Genomic DNA, 20,011 nt, shown 5'->3' with positions numbered 1-20,011 from the left:
TCTGCAGTTGCTAGTTTGATCACAAAATATAATTAATTTTAAAATACCTAATGCTTCAGCTATTCAACACTTTCCTGACAGTCTCTCACTGTCCCCCCACCCCACCACCAACAACAAGATTATGGTACCACTATGATGCCCCTGAACAGCTTATGCCTGGGGAGTTTTGAACAGGAGTTTTAATTGTCTTATTATACAAAATTCCCAAGTTTGAAATGGATTCCAATGTTCTCTATATACCTTAAATCCAGGCAATTTAATTATTGTTCTCTGACCCTTCCCATTATATGCTATGCCATGCTCCTGGCAGGCTAGATGAATGGGACAATAAACAAATCTTATTATACCCCTTTGAGGTCTCCAAGTTTAGGTAAGGTGATATAGGGATTGATACCAGCCATACTATTTTTTCAAGTTTTTGGTACTCTGCATTCAAAATGAACATCTCTGCTATGCCCTAGGTGCCTGGACTGCTTTCTGCCTTCAGAAAGTGCACTCTGGAGCAGCCAAAGGCCACTGCAAAATAGACCCCAGACTTATAAGAGTCTGGAAAAAGGAAAGCCCAATCTTCACTTTTCATTAAAACAGACATAGGTGAGGTAGGAAACAGTGGAAGTCACTGACTGATAGGCTAAGTGTTGGCCTGGTAAGCTAGTAGAAGAGCCCCTAAATGTTGGAAACCACTGATGTACCCTTAGGGTGACTTGTCTTCTGGTCATTGCTCTCTTTTAAATAATAATAAGCTTCAGTTAGTTTAGTCTCTTTTAAAAATAAAATAATAAAAAATAATAAAAATAACACCTTGTGCTTATACATAGAGCCCTGCATGGATACAAAATTTGTATCTGCACCCGATGCATCTAAATAGTCCATAGATATCTGCAGATTTGCAGGGCTCTACTTCTACAGTGCTTTCTGATCAAAGAACTCAGCACACTTCATAAACACTGGTTAATAAAGTCACACAGCATTCTCATGAGGTAGGCGGGTAGCATGATACTGAAATGGAATTCTATCAGTCAACAAGGGTGCAGAGCTACTGTACAATCATTGAAGTACAACTACAGAGTTTTACACCAATTGTGCCATTTCCTGCTCTCTCTGACTGGTTCTGAGTGTTTGATTTGCATGATCACACTATAATAGAGCTGACTGAAAAACAGACAAATCTTCACAGACTTTGACAACCTCAGGGAACTCATGGGTAGGATCCTCTGGGAGAATAATATGAGGGGGAAAGGAGTCCAGGAGAGCTGGCTGTATTTTAAAGAATCTTTATTGAGGTTACAGGGACAAACCATCCCAATGTGTAGAAAGAATAGTAAATATGGCAGGCTACCAGCTTGGCTTAACAGTGAAATCCTTGCTGATCTTAAACACAAAAAAAGAAGCTTACAAGAAGTGGAAGATAGGACAAATGGCCAGGGAAGAGTATAAAATTATTGCTCAGGCATGCAGGAGTGAAATCAGGAAGGCCAAATCACACCTGGAGGTGCAGCTAGCAAGAGACGTTAAGAGTAACAAGAAGGGTTTCTTCAGGTATGTTAGCAACAAGAAGAAAGACAAGGGAAGTGTGGGCCCCTTATTGAATGAGGGAGGCAACCTAGTGACAGAAGATGTGGAAAAAGCTAATGTACTCAATGCTTTTTTTGCCTCTGTCTTCACAAACAAGGTCAGCTCCCAGACTGCTGCACTGGGCAGCAGAGCATGGGGAGGAGGTGACCAGCCCTCTGTGAAGAAAGAAGTGGTTCGGGACTATTTAGAAAAGCTGGACGAGCACAAGTCCATGGGGCCGGATGCGCTGCATCCGAGAGCGCTAAAGGAGTTGGCGGATGTGATTGCAGAGCCATTGGCCATTATCTTTGAAAACTCATGGTGATCGGGGAGGTCCCGGACGACTGGAAAAAGGCTAATGTAGTGCCCATCTTTAAAAAAGGGAAGAAGGAGGATCCTGGGAACTACAGACCAGTCAGCCTCACCTCAGTCCCTGGAAAAATCATGGAGCAGTTCCTCAAGGAATCAATTCTGAAGCACTTAGAGGAGAGGAAAGTGATCAGGAACAGTCAGCATGGATTCATCAAGGGCAAGTCATGCCTGACTAATCTAATTGCCTTCTCTGACGAGATAACTGGCTCTGTGGATGAGGGGAAAGCAGTGGACATGTTGTTCCTTGACTTTAGCAAAGCTTTTGACACAGTCTCCCACAGTATTCTTGCCAGTAAGTTAAAGAAGTATGGACTGGATGAATGGACGATAAGGTGGATAGAAAGCTGGCTAGATTGTCGGGCTCAATGGGTAGTGATCAATGGCTCCATGTCTAGTTGGCAGTCGGTATCAAGCGGAGTGTCCCAAGGGTTGGCCCTGGGGCTGGTTTTGTTCAATATCTTCATGTTCAATGATCTGGAGGATGGTGTGGATTGCACCCTCAGCAAGTTTGCAGATGACACTAAACTGGGAGGAGAGGTAGATCCGCTGGAGGGTAGGGATAGGTTACAGAGGGACCTAGACAAATTAGAGGATTGGGCCAAAAGAAATCTGATGCGGTTCAACAAAGACAAGTGCAGAGTCCTGCACTTAGGATGGAAGAATCCCATGCACTGCTACAGACTAGGGACCGAATGGCTAGGCAGCAGTTCTGCAGAAAAAGACCTAGGGTTACAGTGGACAAGAAGCTAGATATGAGTGAACAGTGTGCCCTTGTTGCCAAGAAGGCTAATGGTATTTTGGGATGTATAAGTAGGGGCATTGCCAGCGGATTGAGGGACGTGATCATTCCCCTCTATTCAACATTGGTGAGGCCTCCTCTGGAATACTGTGTCCAGTTTTGGGCTCCACAGTACAAGAAGGATGTGGAAAAATTGGAAAGCGTCCAGCAGATGGCATCAAAAATTAGGGGACCGGAACGCATGACTTATGAGGAGAGGCTGAGGGAACTGGGATTATTTAGTCTGCGGAAGAGAAGAACAAGGGGGGATTTGATAGCTGCTTTCAACTACCTGAAAGGGGTTTCCAAAGAGGATGGATCTAGACTGTTCTCAGTGGTAGCGGATGACAGAATGAGGAGTAATGGTCTCAAGTTGCAGTGGGGAAGGTTTAGGTTGGATATTAGGAAAAACGTTTTCACTAGGAGGGTGGTGAAACACTGGAATGCGTTACCTAGGGAGGTGGTGGAATCTGCTTCCTTAGAAGTTTTTAAGGTCAGGCTTGACAAAGCCCTGGCTGGGATGATTTAGTTGGAGATTGGTCCTGCTTTGAACAGGGGGTTGGACTAGATGAGGTCCCTTCCAGCCCTCCTGAGGTCCCTTCCAACCCTGATATTCTATGATTCACAAACACAAAAATTCAATTTCATTAAAAAAGTTAATAAAATGTCAAAATTCAAAACATATCAACTAGCTCTGCTGGTTAGCTCTTTATTCTTTCGTCAGCATGGGAATCCTTGTGCTATGACAACCACTCCTCAAAGAAGGGGAACTGGTACAGTCCAGTGGGTAGGGCAACAGTCCTGGACTTAGGAAACCTGTGTTCAATTCACTGCTCTCCCATAGACCGCTTTGAGATGTTGGCCAAGTTACTTAGTCTTGCCAGCCCAGGCCCCATTGATTTCAAAGGAAGTTAGGAGTCTAAATGCCTTTGAGGAACTGGGCCTCTGTGCTTCAGTTCTCCAGCTGTAAGACAATAGAACTCCCCGGCCTCACACTGATGCTGTGAGGATGAATACATTAAAGATTTTGAGGTGTTCAGATACTATAGTAATGAGCCCTTCTAAGTACCTTAGGGTAGGTCTACACTTCTGATGGTGTGTAGAGTACAGACACTCCACGCCCTGCTAGCATTGGTATGAATAGCAGAGTAGACAGTGAGGCACACTCCACGCCCTGCTAGCATTGGTATGAATAGCAGAGTAGACAGTGAGGCACAGCTTAGGTGAGTAGAACAGTGTGTCCTGCATGCCTGAATTCTGGGGTATACACTCTACATGCCCAAGCTGTGCTTCCCATGTCTATTCTGCTATTTTTAGCCATGTCGTGTCCAGCTCTCTCCCTACTGCCCGAGGCTTTCCCTGTTGAGCAGCAGGGAATAGCTCTGGTATTGGGGAGGCAGCAGGGAAAGGCTCCAGCAGCACCCCATTGCCTGAACCTTTCCCTTTTGCCTCTCCCCTGCCGGAACCTTCACTGTTGTGTGTGTAGCTACACACCGTAGTGAGTGTGAATGCCTTTTCCTGCAGCATGTAGCTACATGTACTCTACATGCTGCCGCAAGTGTAGACAAGGTCCCAGATAGACTGTATGGTTATTTACAAGTAATTATACTGTGGCTATCCGAATCCCTGTACACTGTTTGGCTGCTATAATCCCTCGGCTCTGATTGATTTCTATACTCAGAATTGTCATGGTTTCATTTTGGCAACAAGAATTCTTCGTCACCATCTAGTCTCCTTTCAAACTCCCAAATTTACATGAACTGGAAGGGGGTAAATCCTGAAAGAAATGAAAATGGGTCTATTAAAGAGAAATTCAATTCCCCCCTGCCCACATACACATAAAACAAAAACGAATGGAAAAACCCACCATATACTCTGAAGAAGAGCAGGGAGTAGAGAACAGTCAATGAAGCTTCTTGCATCTACTTTTTAATGGTACAACACATAGTGATGTAGGGATTTTAAGTGAGCGATTAGCAGAATGGGTTGGGAAATGAAAAGATACTTTGTGAACAATTTCAAAATAGTTTCTATTTCACAGGGTTTGATGTGGACTCATTTTCCATTTTTCAAAACATTATGAGCAAATTACTTTACTGAAACCTTAATAAGTATTATACTAACATGTTTTCTACATATTTTACAAAATCATTATCAAGGTCCTTTACTCAAAGTGTCAATAATTTAAAAATGATTTTGACAAAAGTGTCAATAAAATGTCCATTAAAAGTGTGGAAGAAAATTTCACAAAATCAAAGAAAATTTTGGATATGTTGGGACATTTTCATAGAAAGTTTCATTTTAGAAAAAAGTCCATTTTTCAACTAAGAAATATTTTTGTGTGGAAAATTTCAGCCCATTATAGTGAAATGCAATAAACGTGAATGAAATACTGTATACAATAATGAAAAGGTATATGCATAGAGCAGTTTTTATCTCAGTATTTTAAAATAAATAAACCCCAGCAACAACACCCTTAAGAGAAAACCTGTATGCAAAAGAAAAGTGACTTCAGCTTTCCAAGAAGGAGTGTCTTTCCTCTTCAGTCATCCAAGCTGCCTGTTAAGCACAGACCTCAGTCCTTACAGCCTGTGGTCAGCTCCTAATTGGCAAAACCATGCCAGGGGAGGGGCTTACCCTATAAAAACTTATCCACCATTTTGAAACTCTTTTCAAACAAACACAGCTCTTAATGCAAAGAAGCATGCAAACAGGTAATTTACTGTTTCAGTTAAATGTTATATTCCTAACTGAATCTGCACCAAAGAGAAATTTCCCTTTGAAAACAGATGATTTAGATTATAAGTTATTTCTCTTAAGGTTGGCGAAGGAGAAGAGAGAGTGTAGAAAAAACAGCAATAGGGAGAGATGACCGCTCTGGAATAGATACATTCCTTCACCCAGCCTGTCTTCTCTAAAATTACAAAAGGAAAGGCAGGAAACAGGGAGAAGGAAATAAAAACCCATTAATCCTATGCATTTCAATCCTAGTGGCATATTCAAAAAAATGAAGAAAGAGATCAATGGAGCTGCTTGCCCCACATTTGGAGTCTCAGATTGGCTTTTCACTATGTAAATGGATGTTTTCCATACTTATGTACTAAGTTTGTGATTTAGTTGGCCTGTTAAGGCAACTATGTTTAAAAACTAGGCTCACAGAGTGTCATTAAGGAAACCTTACCACAGGTACATTACACCCACATTGTAGCCAGTTGGTAAAGACAGCTGTGCATTGAGGACAAGTTGCATTAGCTATTGGAACATATTGCTTATAATGGCAGGGTTCACAGCATCAAGCTGAGTCTCAGGAATAGCTCACTATGCAGAAATTTTGTTATTGCTCCCTCAAAGTTGCTTCTATCAGTTTCAAGCTTACAGTTTTTCCCCCATCTTCTTTGGTCATATCAGCAATAATAATATATACTTATATAGTGCGCTTTGTTCACAGATCTCAAAAAAGAAAATTACAAATGAAGGATAAGTATCTTATGGATGGAGAAATGGATGGAGCCCCAGAGAGTAATTGTCTAATTTCACACCATGAGCTAATGACAGAGCAGGGATCAGAATCCAAGTCCACTGTCTTCTATCAGCTGAACTGTGTTGCATCCTCTGATCTGTGTGTGTGTGTATATATATATAAAACAATTGAATAGTCTTTTATAACAGCTACACGATGTTGTGCTCACGTCAGATGCCACTAGCTCACCAGTGTAATGCCAGGTCAGAAATTTCATTGGAGATTCCCAAGGATTTCATAAGTGCTGCAGGAGTTAGTATGGCGTAATTCAACAGGTGCTGCTCTTCCTCCTGGTCCAGTAACGATGTGCCAATGACTTAGTGTGGGTTTAAAAACACTGGGCTGTCAGAGAGGCTGTCTTCTGAATGCAGTGCAAAACCACAGCCCGGATCACATCAGTACTCCACTGAATGTTCTGAAAGTGTAAGGGTGTTAATGTGACTTGTGTCCTGGTCAAATTCAATTACATTTTAATACTGACATTCCCTTTTTGCTTTTATTTGCTTAGGATACTCTTCAATACCTATACTAATCTGTTATGAGGTTTTTGTTCCCACGCTTAGTTTCAACTCATAGCTTTCTGCAATGGGTGGATAGCTATATAGTTTAAGTTTGTACAGCATTCTGGATCCAGGCTAAAATATGGTATATTAGAGTGGCACAGCAGCAAGACTGTAGTTAAGGTTGCATCATCATTTCTATTTAATGGCTGACCTTCTAAGTCCTCTGAAATCGATGTGTTTAGTTAGATTACATTGAAATTTGTTGTGCCCCAGAAAGGTGCAGAGTAGGGTTGGTGGTTATTTGGGGTTATTTGCACTAGGGGTTGCAGGGATAGGGTCATTTGACCAAAGGGTTCATGAGGTACAACTACCCCCAAAAGTAGTTTCCTCCTCCTGCCTTGTACTGTTAAACTGAGAGATGCTAATGACAGGATGAATCAGACCTTGTAGAGATTGATGGGTGTGAAATCACCCTTCAATTAACATAATTAAGGATAAGTTAATCACAAGCCCCCACCTAAGACAAAAGGAAGACTGGACTGGACTGAGTGGCTGGAGGTTGCTACAATTCGAGTCATGGATGGCAGTTTTTTTGGGGAGAGGGCAATGTCTTTGGGGAAAAAATAGACATGCAAATGTTTCCTGGAAGGGGTATTAGGAGCAGAGAAGTGGGAGAATAGGGCAAGAGGAGTTTAGGATTGTAGTGCATGGAGGAGGGTTATCAGGAGAGTGATAGACGGGGGAAAAGGGAAAGAGGTTGGGGGCTCAGGTGAGGGAGGTATGGTGCACCCCAACCTTCCTGCCCCCAGCTTTGCCAGTGCACCCAACCCCCACTGTAGCCCACAGCTCTGCCAAGGCACCCGAGCCCATGCACAACTCCTGCTCTGTGGGGCAGGAACTATCTGTTATCATAGTGGCATGGCAGCATCACTATAGTTAAGGTTCTGTCGTGACTTTTGTTTAAAAGTTGACTTTTCTAAGTCCTCTAAAATTGATGTGCTTAGTTGGATTCTGTTGAAATGTGGTGTGCAGATTAGGGTTAACGACCCCCCTTTGGGATCATTTGAGCAAAGATATAAGCCCTGGAAACAAAAGCCATTTTCTAAAAGTTTCTAGGTGCTTTTTGCACAGAGATCTGATTATTGATGTGACGAGGATCAAAATGGTCTCAGTCTGTCGAGTTTTACCGAAGGTGGTGGATGGCACTCAAACATTTTGGGGAGACCCAAATTGAGACTGGGACTTAAGGACATGTTCGCTTTACTTGAGTAGATGTGCGGACTGGAAGGATTACACTGTGGATGCACCAGTAAAGAAAAAACCATCAGAGTGTTTCTATGAAGCTACGTGCTTGCCTGAGTAGTTTGAGGAAATGTCATGACGTCATTGGCCTGGTGAACACCCCACCACTGACGTTTCTAATTCAAAACTTTGTGCATCTGTGCAATAAAGATTTAATAACTGATGTTGCTGCAAGTTGTCTGTTATAATACTCATGCAAACTTAACTCTGGCCTCTCTCAGCAATTCCCCAATAAGCCCTTTCCTTTTAATAAAGCCACATACCTTTACTCTGCCAACCAGTTACTGAAATGTACAAGCTCTTCACTTCCTTTTACAACCCATTCACTTACCCACAAAATTCCATCTACCATCATTACATCATCTAACACTAGCTTCTCAGCATGTTAGGTGAAGCTCTGTTTCTTGCAACGCTTGTACATCACTTGTTACTGAAACAGTCAGAGTTCACTTCTGGAGTGTCCTATGGTCATTTGAGTACTGAAGCATTTAGCAGCTCATACAAGAGATGCTGTACTAACACCAACACAGATGTGGTAGGGCTTAGAGTTCAATTTTTAAGGTTAGATTGTTGTTAGGTGAAAGTATGCCCTACTGCACTGTAGTGTGTGTCAGTCTTGTGTGGGCTCTCTTCCTACAGCGGAATTTAACCCTGCTTGTATTATGGTGGTGCCTAAAGCTTCTGGCTGGGATTGGGGCCTCATTGAGCTAGGTTCTGTCCAAACACATCAGGCAACATGGTCTCTGCCCCAAAGAGCTTAAAATGAAGGCCACAATCCTACAAGCTGACCCCTGTGGGTGGTCCCTTGCATGTTTTGAAAGTCTATTGATTTCAGTGGGACCTCCACATAGGTTTGTGGGTTTGGAAATGTGGAGTAGCTTGCAGGATTGGGGTCTAACTAAAGACAAGAAATGCAAGGGAATTTAATAAACAGTAACAGGAAGCAAGGCTGGAAGGACAAAGTGTATCAGTAAAAACAAATACAAATAATGATTACTCAAAATTATGTGCACATCTTGATGGTAAAAAGGGTTTTGTGATCATGTGGGATGGATTTTTTGTTCTAAAATTCGGTCAATATGGCCTTTCAGTTCTTATTTCATTAGGCAAATTAAATGTTTACACTGTTAATTATCATAGAATCATAGACTATCAGGGTTGGAAGGGGCCTCAGAAGGTCATCTAGTCTAACCCCCTGTTCAAAGCAGGACCTAATCCCCAACTAAATCATCCCAGCCAGGGCTTTGTCAAGCCTGACCTTAAAAACCTCTAAGGAAGGAGATTCCACCACCTCCCTAGGTAACACATTCCAGTGTTTCACCACCCTCCTAGTGAAAAAGTTTTTCCTAATATCCAGCCTAAACCTCCCCCTCTGCAACTTGAGACCATTACTCCTCATTCTGTCATCCGCTACCACTGAGAACAGTCTAGATCCATCCTCTTTGGAAACCCCTTTCAGGTAGTTGAAAGCAGCTACCAAATCCCCCTCATTCTTCTCTTCTGCAGACTAGACAATCCTGGTTCCCTCAGCCTCTCCTCATAAATCATGTGTTCCAGTCCCCTAATTTTTGTTGCCCTCCACTGGACGCTTTCCAATTTTTCCACATCCTTCTTGTAGTGTGGGGCCCAAAACTGGGCACAGTATTCCAGAGGAGGCCTCACCAATGTCGAATAGAGGGGAATGATCACATCCCTCAATCTGCTGGCAATGCCCCTACTTATACATCCCAAAATACCATTTGCCTTCTTAGCAACAAGGGCACACTGTTGACTCATGTCTAGCTTCTTGTCCACTGTAACCCGTAGGTCTTTTTCTGCAGAACTGCTGCCTAGCCATTCGGTCCCTAGTCTGTAGCAGTGCATGGGATTCTTCCATCCTAAGTGCAGGACTCTGCACTTGTCTTTGTTGAACCGCATCAGATTTCTTTTGGCCCAATCCTCTAATTTGTCTAGGTCCCTCTGTATCCTATCCCTACCCTCCAGCGGATCTACCTCTCCTCCCAGTTTAGTGTCATCTGCAAACTTGCTGAGGGTGCAATCCACAATCCTCCAGATCATTGAACATGAAGATATTGAACAAAACCAGCCCCAGGGCCAACCCTTGGGGCACTCCGCTTGATACCGACTGCCAACTAGACATGGAGCCATTGATCATTACCCATTGAGCCCGACGATCTAGCCAGCTTTCTATCCACCTTACAGTCCATTCATCCAGTCCATACTTCTTTAACTTACTGGCAAGAATACTGTGGGAGACTGTGTCAAAAGCTTTGCTAAAGTCAAAGAATAACATGTCCACTGCTTTCCCCTCATCCACAGAGCCAGTTATCTCATCATATATACATTATTATACACTTGAACTATGGTTTCACTTCACAGCTATCCGAGTAATAGCAATATACTTCTGTAAAGTAATTAAAAAAATAACTCTTATTCATTCTTGTTCTATTCTAAATTTAGGATTGAGTTTAAGCTAAATGGAGTATAATGATCTTTTCTTTTTTCCTAGATGTATAATTGTTTTATGATGATTTGTTCATGTTTTATTTAACAGTAGAAAAAATATTAACTCAGCACTGTTAGCTTTTTTGAAATATTTTCATATAAAATACTGTAAAAAAAAGAGAACCTAAAAGGTCTCACTTCACAACACCTCTCATTTTAGATAAAATATTAATGCTAGCATCTTTCATAGAGAATAGTGCAATGGATACTGGTTCTTTGAAGCACTGAGGGGGGCTAAGTTTGACATTCCCTATTTTGTTTTCAGTGGATGGCAAGTGACCTTCAGAGCCTGGAGCAGCAGGTCTCTTGAGCCCTGATATCCACTTGGAGCAAAACTGACCACTCTGGCCCATCCCAGATCTGATTCTCAGTTGCGGGGGTGTGGATTAGTATTGGCTTTCAGCATAGACAAGATGTTGCGTAAGTCACCCTGCCCCCAACTCTCCCTCCAGTGCTATGAATAATAAACACAGTGAGAAGCTGCCAGCAAATTGATGTGCTGCCAGTGCATGGCTCTTTCTCCCCACCCACCCTTTTCCCCCTGCACTTTGCTGGACCTGCGAAGCCTAGTGTGGGTGGAGGTGAAGCACATCTGGAACCAGCTGGTGCAAATGACACTAGTAAGTGAACAGACATTCTAAACCTAACCCACCCAGTGGGAAAGAGACTTAGGTCACAGGAGAATAGAATGCAGAGTATTATGATGATGAAAAAAATCAGTGTTTGTTTAAGGATCAGGAAGATTGACCCAGCCCCTTCAGATTGCCAAATATTACACGAAGCATCATAAAACCAAATTCTAACCTCTTGTTGTCTTCCCATTAGGTCACATTAAGCTTTGGCAGTGAGGATGCTCTTTCTTGGTGGTTTTCTCATTTGTGGTTTGCATTTGGCCAAGCTTACTTTTTAAAATTTATTTTATTTTGTAAATGGTCAATGATAGAGTAGAACTCTAAAGTGTTCTGGCCAAAATTCACTGCAAAACCATTTTGTATTAGAAATAGTTTTTTGAAGAATAGCTAAGAAAGTAGAACAAAGCATTTCAAGCTGTGACGTTCCCCCACTGGTGTTATCTGGACTGGTGATCTGCTAGGTCACTCCAATCCTTGACTCTGGGAGCCAGCCTTACCCTGCTCTGCTGTGAGAACCCCCACTCCTGGGCTGTTCACGCACAGCCTCTAGCATGTAAGCTGCTCTTTGGATTGTGCAACTGAATGACACAAGCCAATATCTCCGGTCCCAGACAACCTTAGGAACCTCCGTCTTGCAGTGTCCAGTTATGCCTGCTGGTTGCTGCAAGCTTATATGAGTTCGTCAATTTAACAAAGAAATTAATATGTACCAGGCTTGTTCTCCCAAGGGGAGTCTCTGACACTCTTCAATCCAAATGCACTACTTCATGTAAAATAAACAGATTTATTAACTATAAAGATAGATTTTAAGTGATTATAAGTCAAAGCATAAGAAGTCAGATTTGGTCAAATGAAATAAAAGCAAAACGCATTCTAAGCTGATCTTAACACTTTCAGTGTCCTTACAAACTTAGATGCTTCTCACCACAGGCTGGCTGGTTGCTCTTCAGCCAGGCTCTCCCCTTTGATCAGCGCTTCAGTCGCTTGGTGTGGTGTCTGTAGATGTAGGTGGAAGAGAGAGAAGAGCATGGCAATCATCTCTCCCTTTTAGCATGTTCTTTCTTCCCTCTTGGCTTTGTCCCCCTCCCTTTCAAAGTCAGCTGAGCATTACCTCTTTGCAGTCCCCAACTGCCCAAAGAAAGCAGGGTGACTCATTCAAGAGTCCAAAAGATCCTTTTGTTGCTACCTAGGCCAGCGTCCTTTGTTCCTGTGAGGCTGGGCTGGGTTTGTCCCATACATGCCCTGATGAGGTGTGAACTGTCCCTCTGCTCTTGGAGAGTTTTTACCTGGGTTTATTTTAAGTCATGAAGACACATTTTCAGCCTCATAACTATATACATGAAATTATAACCTATAATATTACTGTAACAACAATTACTATAACATCAATGCTCAGTGCATCACAAGCCTTTCAACGACACCTGACATGACAAACTTTGCATTAAATACCACACAATCATTTTATAAAGATGAACATGGCGGGTTAGGGTGTTCCTACAAGGTTCAGAATGTCACACAAGCCCATATTGAAATAAAGAAAGGAGATTTACTGATGGCGTTGAGCCCCTCACCTTCAATTGTTACCAATTTCTTACCCTCTGAGCGTCTACAAATCTGGTGTCTTGTGGATTTCATCACATAAGTAGCTATCTCTCCAAACTGAGGAGCAACCAGGAAAATGAATGAATATACTCTCTCTTCCTCTAAGATTTATTAACCTTATAACATGCTTGTTTATCCTTCCTTTGTAGACGCCTTGGTTTAGTCTGTTTGTACTTACAGTAATTCAGTTTGGCCATTACTATCAAAGCACCAAGATGTGATTCCAAATAGATATTTTCCTAACATTAAGGAATATTCAGTGTAGGTGTGGTGGTATAATGGATTGTTTCCTATATATGAACTTTCTAAAGTATGAGAAAAAGTATGTAGGTACAAAGCTGGTTGGGAATTTTCCTTAATTTTTTTTCCACAGAAAACATGGTTTCCCCAAAATCAATATTTTCCACAGATTTTACCAATATTTTTCAATTTTCCGATCTAAACAAAACATTTTGGCTAAGGTTGACCTGAATTAAAAGTTTGGCATGTCAAACCAAATTAAAATACTTTGTTTCAGGTTGGCTTGATGTTAATCTATGTCTACTCGAGGTTCCAAAGTGCCTAATGCTTCCATTCTCTGCAGTGAGCTGGGCTCCCTTGCCTGACTACATATGCTGCACCACAGTCTCCCCTCTGGCAGAGCCACTGTGGTGCATCCTGGGACTGCAGTCTGTCCAGGGAGCCCAGCCCAGATGGGAGAATGGTGGCCCAAGAAATCCCAGCTGAATTTCCTATTAGGCAGCTGACAGGCTCAGTTTTATGTTGAACCTACACAAAACAAAACTTTTTGATTTGGGAATGTTGAAACATTTCATTCTGATCAAAAATATCAAAACAAAACCTTTCAACATTTCTGAATCAACTTTTGGAAGTTTTCATTCAGAGAAGTTTACATTTTTGGGACAAAAAACAATTGGTATTTCCCTTGGGATGGAAATTTTTGATCAGCTCTACAAATAAGTAAGAACAGTGGACAGGCAGTGACCATATGTCGATATTGTTCTCAAACAATATCACTTCTCAGATTTTGAGATGACAAGATTTTCGGGGAAAATATATTGAGTTTGTGTATGTTAAAATGAAAAAAATAAATCTGAAACTCTAGGTTCCAGCATGGGTTACCTTTCCTTTAATTCTGTCTGTGAGTTTAGTGTTTGTATGGGCACCAGACTAAATACTCTATAATCCAAAGACCTTTTTTCAAACACATGCCAGAAGCAGCACGGGCAGCATACTGACTAATCAACGGGCTCTGACTTTGAACTGGAGAGACTACAGTTTGGGGATTCTGCACCTAGACAGTCCTTGGCCCCTCTGCTGACATTTCCAAGAAAGGTGGCAGCTGTGCCAGTGGCTTAGCTAAGATGGGCAACTGGGTTAGGAACTGGACTGAGACTATCATTCTACTGAGGTCACCAACCAGCTTTCAGGTTGTAGCGATCTTTGGTCATTATTGACCTGGGATAGATCTGTGCTAGTAACCAAAAGATGAAAAGTTCTCTAGACCATTACCAATCCCCTGAGAAAGTCAGTCCCCCAATTTAGTATCCTTGTCTCTAAGTTCAAGATGGTTTAAGTGCCCCCAGGGCTGCTTGTTGTAGCGACTATAGCATAGTACTGTTGTTGGGATGGGGACACAGCTGTGATGAGACATAAATCAGGATCCCTTTTACTGCTGTCTGGGGGAAAGTTAAAGATTAAAAATAAAAAGTTCAAGATTCCCATCACCTTTTCAAAAAGGAAGGGAATCTTCTGGTATACTGACTAATATTCCTTCTAGAAAACTGATTCAAATCTCTAAGGCTATGAGTGAGCTGTGGAAATTGGCTGACATATTTACATACACAATAACTGCACTACTCTTATTTTATTTTAAAGTACTTTGGGCTATAACTTGACTATAATGTAAGCTGTACCAAAGTTGTCTTTTATTAGTAAGTCCTGACTCATGCAGATAATAAACCTCCTCCCTGTAATAAATATGACAGACATAATAGTGTTAAGACACTGAACTTTATTTCCTGGCCCCAATCACCTGACTTGCATTAGGGTTATGAAGGTTAATATCCATGTCATGTGCCAGTGGTTGACATCCACTGACTCTGGTGGCTACTGTTACACTTAGAGAACATGAACTGTGGTATGTTCTTATGCTGTGCACCAAGACCTCTCCCCACAATTGTTTCTCTTTACTACTCTGAGTTTACAGCCTCTTCTAGAGTCCACCAGTACTGCTCCAAGGACTAGAAAGTGGAAATCACTCAGGAGCAGGGGAGGTGTTTCTTTTCCCCAGAGACATGCCTCTGTAGTGTCTCCACCCCCTGACACCTTCAGAAGAAGGCCTAAAGCTAAGGTGCTCAATTTGGATGCACTAATATGTTGTTGTGATGACATACTGCCCTGACTTAAATGCTGAGGTGATATCACATTGCCTTGTCGATAGTGGGGAAGCGGTAGACGTGGTATATCTTGACTTTAGTAAAGCTTTTGATACTGTCTCACATGATGATCTCATAAACAAACTTGGGAAATGCAACCTAGATGGAGCTACTATAAGGTGGGCGCAAAACTAGTTGGAAAACTGTTCCCAGAAAGTAATCATTAGTGGTTCACAGTCATGCTGGAAGGACGTAACGAGTGGGGTCCCACAGGGATCAGTTGTGGGTCTGGTTCTGTTCAGTATCTTCATCAGTGATTTAGATCAGTGGTTCTCAAACTTTTGTACTGGTGACCCCTTTCACATAGCAAGCCTCTGAGTGCAACCCCCCCTTATAAATTAAAAACACTTTAAAAATATTTAACACTATTATAAAAGCAGGCTATGGGATGGAGAGTGACAGCTCGCGACCCCCCATGTAATAACCTCACATAATAACCCTGCAGGCTCTTGACCCGCAATTTGAGAACCCCTGATTTAGATAATGCATAGAGAGTATACTTACAAAGTTTGTGGATGATACCAAGCTGGGAGGGGTTGCAAGTGCTTTGCAGGATAGGATTAAAATTCAAAATGATCTGGACAAACTGGAGAAATGATCTGAAGTAAATAGGATGAAATTCAATAAGGACAAATGCAAAGTACTCCACTTTGGAAGGAACAATCAGGAGTTCTGCGGAAAGGGATCTGGGGGTCATAGTGGATCACAAGCTAAATATGAGTCAACAGTGTAATGCTGTTGCAAAAAAAGCAAACATCATTCTGGGATGTATTAGCAGGAGTGTTGTAAGCAAGACACAAGAAGAAATTATTCTGCTCTACTCTGCGCTGATTAGGCCTCAACTGGAGTATTGTGTCCAGTTCTGGGTGCCACATTTCAGGAAGCTTGTGGACAAATTGGAGAAACTCCAGAGAAGAGCGACAAAAATGATTAAAAGTCTAGAAAACATGACCTATGAGGGAAGATTGAAAAAATTGGGTTTGTTTAGTCTGGAAAAAAGAAGACTGTGAGGAGACATAGTTGTTTTCAAGTACATAAAAGGTTGTTATAAGGAGGACGGAGAAAAATTGTTGTTCTTAACCTCTGAGGCTAGGAGAAGAAGCAATGGTCTTAAATTGCAGCAAGGGTGGTTTAGGTTGGACATTAGGAAAAACTTCCTAGCTGTCAGCATGGTTAAGCACTGGAATAAGTTGCCTAGGCAAGTTGTGGAATCTCCATCATTGGAGATTTTTAAGAGCAGATTGGACAAACACCTGTCAGGGATGGTTTGGATAATACTGAGTCCTGCCATGAGGCAGGGGACTGGACTAGATGACCTCTCAAGGTCCCTTCCAGTCCTATGATTCTATGAAACAGTAATGTCACTAGGTGAACTGTGATTATTTTGTAGCTCTGTGTGGTGCTTATTTGGGCATCACCCCTTGCTTCTCTTTTTCCTTCTCTCCCAATTCTTTCTCCGTGGCAGAACAGAATGCTATCTGTTAACGCATCTGGGCATATGTGGTTCACACGAGGGGTGCTCAGAGCACTGGATGTGTCCCTTGATATTATAGTCGCTCCCATATTAACATTCATCACCTCAATTGCACATAAAGTCCATGCTAGTAACATGATACCTCTCCTTACATGACTTCAGTTAATTATTTGCCATTTTCATACAAAACTTTTGGCTTCTATATGAGCTATGGACAGTATTCTTTGAATGCCTGAGCTACCATGTTTCCCTGCTAAGGTGACAGTAAGCACTGCCAGTCACATGGCTAGGATTCAGGGTGGGATAAGTGCCACAGTAAACTGAATTTGAACTCTGTTTTTTCCATCCCTCCCCAGGGATCCATAACTGTCTAAACATCACGCTTGGCCAGCAAAATTACTGTTGATGTGCAGCTGGTTATAGAAAACATTGGTATGTTATCATGAGCATTTCTGATTTTTTTTATTCAAATGCTAAAGGTGATTTAAATCACTTACTCTAATCAACAATAAAAACAAGTTTGATTTAAATCAATTCTAATCTTTTAGTTTGTTCCCCTTTTGGTGGTAATTGAGCCAAAGCATTTCTGAACACTGAATTCAAACCAAAATTCTCTGATGTAGCAAAAGTGTAGATTGGGGTAGTCAAAATTTTTTTTTGTCATGGTCCAGATTTGTTGATCAAGGTATAGTCAAGGTCCAGACTCCAGAGAAAATAGGGTTTAAAAAAAAGATAATAAGTAAATAAAAAGATTTTGGGGTCCATTTAAAAGCATCTGGGTGTGTGTGTGTTGGATTTGTCCTGTGGTCTGCCTGTTGACTTCCCCGGTATATGTCTTGTTGGGGCTGCGACCTGGCTTAATAAGTTACAGTTCTTCAGAATTTTCATTCAGTGTTATAAAAATGGAGAACTCTTCTGATTTGCTGGACATTAACTTATTCATCAAATAATTTATTATTTTAAGCACTCAAAAGTGTGCTAGGCACTTCACAGAAAAGAGTACAGCTCTTCAGCTAGCTTTAGTCTAGCTTCATTGACTTCAGCGGAGCTACACCAAATTACACTGGCTAAGGATCCTGGCCCAAGAACTTTGTCCCAAATTGCTTCCAGTGTAAATTCAACATGACACAATAAGTAAAGGAATAAAGGTGGGAGGGAGGTCATCTCAGCAAATCAGTTCAGTGAGGTAAATGGTCATTCTGATAATTGCATTAGTTTGTTTTTAAAAAAATATTCCCTCCCTGAGGAAATATTTGCGAGCTCTGTTAGAATTAAATAAAAAACATGGAAACTGGCATGTTTGTTTGTTTTCACTTGTTTGGGGGAAAGGGGCTATATTCAACAACAAACTAGATAGTACATTGTTATTTGTAAACTATGAAAAGACTGCCAGAAGCATCTTACCTCAGGAAAAGATGAAAGCTACGTAACAGAGGTGTATACTTATGCTTGTCAACTCCCTAAAAACTGAACACATTGTAAAGGCCTCCAAAATGTGGCACAAAGGGACAGAATGCACAGTTGTCAAATTTTGCTCTTTATGCATACATCTATTTAGGTACACTGCTGGGAAAGTACAAATTTTGCTACTCCCTTCCTTGAATAAATGTGCAATATCTGTAAATTTAGCATTATAAATTTTCATATCAACAAAAATAATAACTATGAAATCATATATGTACTTGCCACAAGTCTTTCACTGTTTAAGAACATAAGAACGGCCATACTGGGTCAGACCAAAGGTCCATCTAGCCCAGTATCCTGTCTTCCGACAGTGGCCAAAGCCAGGTGCTCTGGAGGGAATGAACAGAACAGGTAATGATCAAGTGATCCATCCTGGCAAACAGAGGCTAGGGACACCATCCGTGCCTAACCTGGCTAGTAGCTTCTCCCTGCATTGCTGTTTTCCCTGGTTTCTCCATGGGTTTTTACTTCCACCTCTCCTCCAGGGAATGAGGAGCCCCCACATGCACTTCTGCCAATGAACGGTAAAAAGTTATACTCATCACTCTGAAACTGCCTGGCTGGTAAACATGGAGCATGAATATGGGAGTCAAGGGAAGGACTGGTGGAATACTTTCCGTTTTCTTGTCAAATACGAGGAACTCTGGTGATGTCTTTATGTGAAAACTGCACTTGGATGCTGGAGATAAGACTGATCAAATTTTACTGATGAAAATGAATGTGGGACCAGAGTCAATGTCACTACAGTTTCCTAACTGGCAGAACATGAGGGGCACAAAATGTGATCTGCCTCTATTTGCTATAGATGATAAAAAGTTTGGACAAAGGTAAAGAACTACAGGAAAAGCTACTTTCTTTTAATACTGTGTGTTGCCTTCTGCTTCACCGTAGACCTTCTATCGAGAACTTCTCCCAGGTGTTTTCTGCCTGGTTACTTGCGACAAATGTCAAGAAAGAGTATATCTCCTCCTTCTTGACTTTCTCAGAGTACAGAGCTGTTTGGATCTAGAGATTTAGTTTGGTCCATTACAGAGCTAAGGGCTTAACCACAAAATTGAAATCAAATTAATTTGTGTGTGTGTGTGTGTGTGTGTTCAGGATCTGGCCTGTAACTGTGAAGTTCTCTTAACCATTCTCATGCAGCACTTCCTTTCTCATAAACAATCAGCTGACTGGAAAGATGGTGGCTTCATGTTACTTTGATCATTTTAAATTATTTTTCAAATTAAGAAATTATTGGTGTTCTACACATGTTTGCAACTATATGAAGTGATTCTAACATTTTAAGAATAAATTGCAGTTTCCCTTTAAGTTCCCAGTGGATCACCCGATCCCACTGGAATGCTGCATAAGCACTTATAAATCTGGCCCTGCACGGATCTCTACAAGGTGTTAAGGTGAGTCCTGAGTTATTCTTGGAAATGGATACAATTTGGAGGACTCTAAAATGTGCTCACAGAAGGTGAAAAAACCCAGAAAGTATGTGTTCTAAAGAAATACACACAGCTGGAAAAAAGAACTGCCAATTAATGTTAATTTACAACAGGTTTCAAGAGCTTGACTTAGATCATAAGATGAATGCGGGGGGTGGGGAGAGGGGTACACAGAAGGGAATCGTGTAGAAGTTCAGGAAAGGATACAATGTGCTGGGGAAAAAATGTATAACCAACAACATCTGGAAACTGACTGAAAAGAGGAAACAAATGAAAGTGCAACTCATAACAGAAAACAGAATCCACATTGCAAGCAATTAGGAAAGATCAAAAATATCCCAAGAATGATCTTGTGGTCAAGTGACATGCTACAAGAGACAAATGTGGTATCTTCTAACTTGGAAAGCAGCATCTATATTTCTGCATCCAAACCT

General features: G+C 41.5%; 1 protein-coding gene across 12 annotated transcripts in view; it reads left to right on the top strand.

Annotated features, from left to right (window-relative positions):
• The window catches only part of ANAPC10 (anaphase promoting complex subunit 10), a 301,756-nt gene that overhangs the window by 124,213 nt on the left and 157,532 nt on the right, over positions 1-20,011 (top strand). Inside the window, exon 6 of one of the 12 annotated variants that reach the window (XM_073341248.1) lies at positions 17,037-17,101. The exons of 9 other annotated variants lie outside the window; for them this stretch is intronic. In XM_073341248.1, the coding sequence (XP_073197349.1) occupies positions 17,037-17,086 (50 nt within the window). In that variant the 3' untranslated portion in view covers positions 17,087-17,101. Of the gene's footprint in view, positions 1-6,152; positions 6,559-17,036; positions 17,102-20,011 lie in introns of those variants that run through there. 2 more of the 12 variants (XM_073341258.1, XM_073341256.1) reach the window with 2 other exon arrangements.

Source organism: Lepidochelys kempii, chromosome 4 (assembly GCF_965140265.1).
Source record: "Lepidochelys kempii isolate rLepKem1 chromosome 4, rLepKem1.hap2, whole genome shotgun sequence".
NCBI classification, from domain to species: domain Eukaryota; kingdom Metazoa; phylum Chordata; order Testudines; family Cheloniidae; genus Lepidochelys; species Lepidochelys kempii.
The sequence above is the reverse complement of the archived record's forward strand: the minus strand, read 5'-3'. Positions and strand labels throughout refer to the sequence as shown.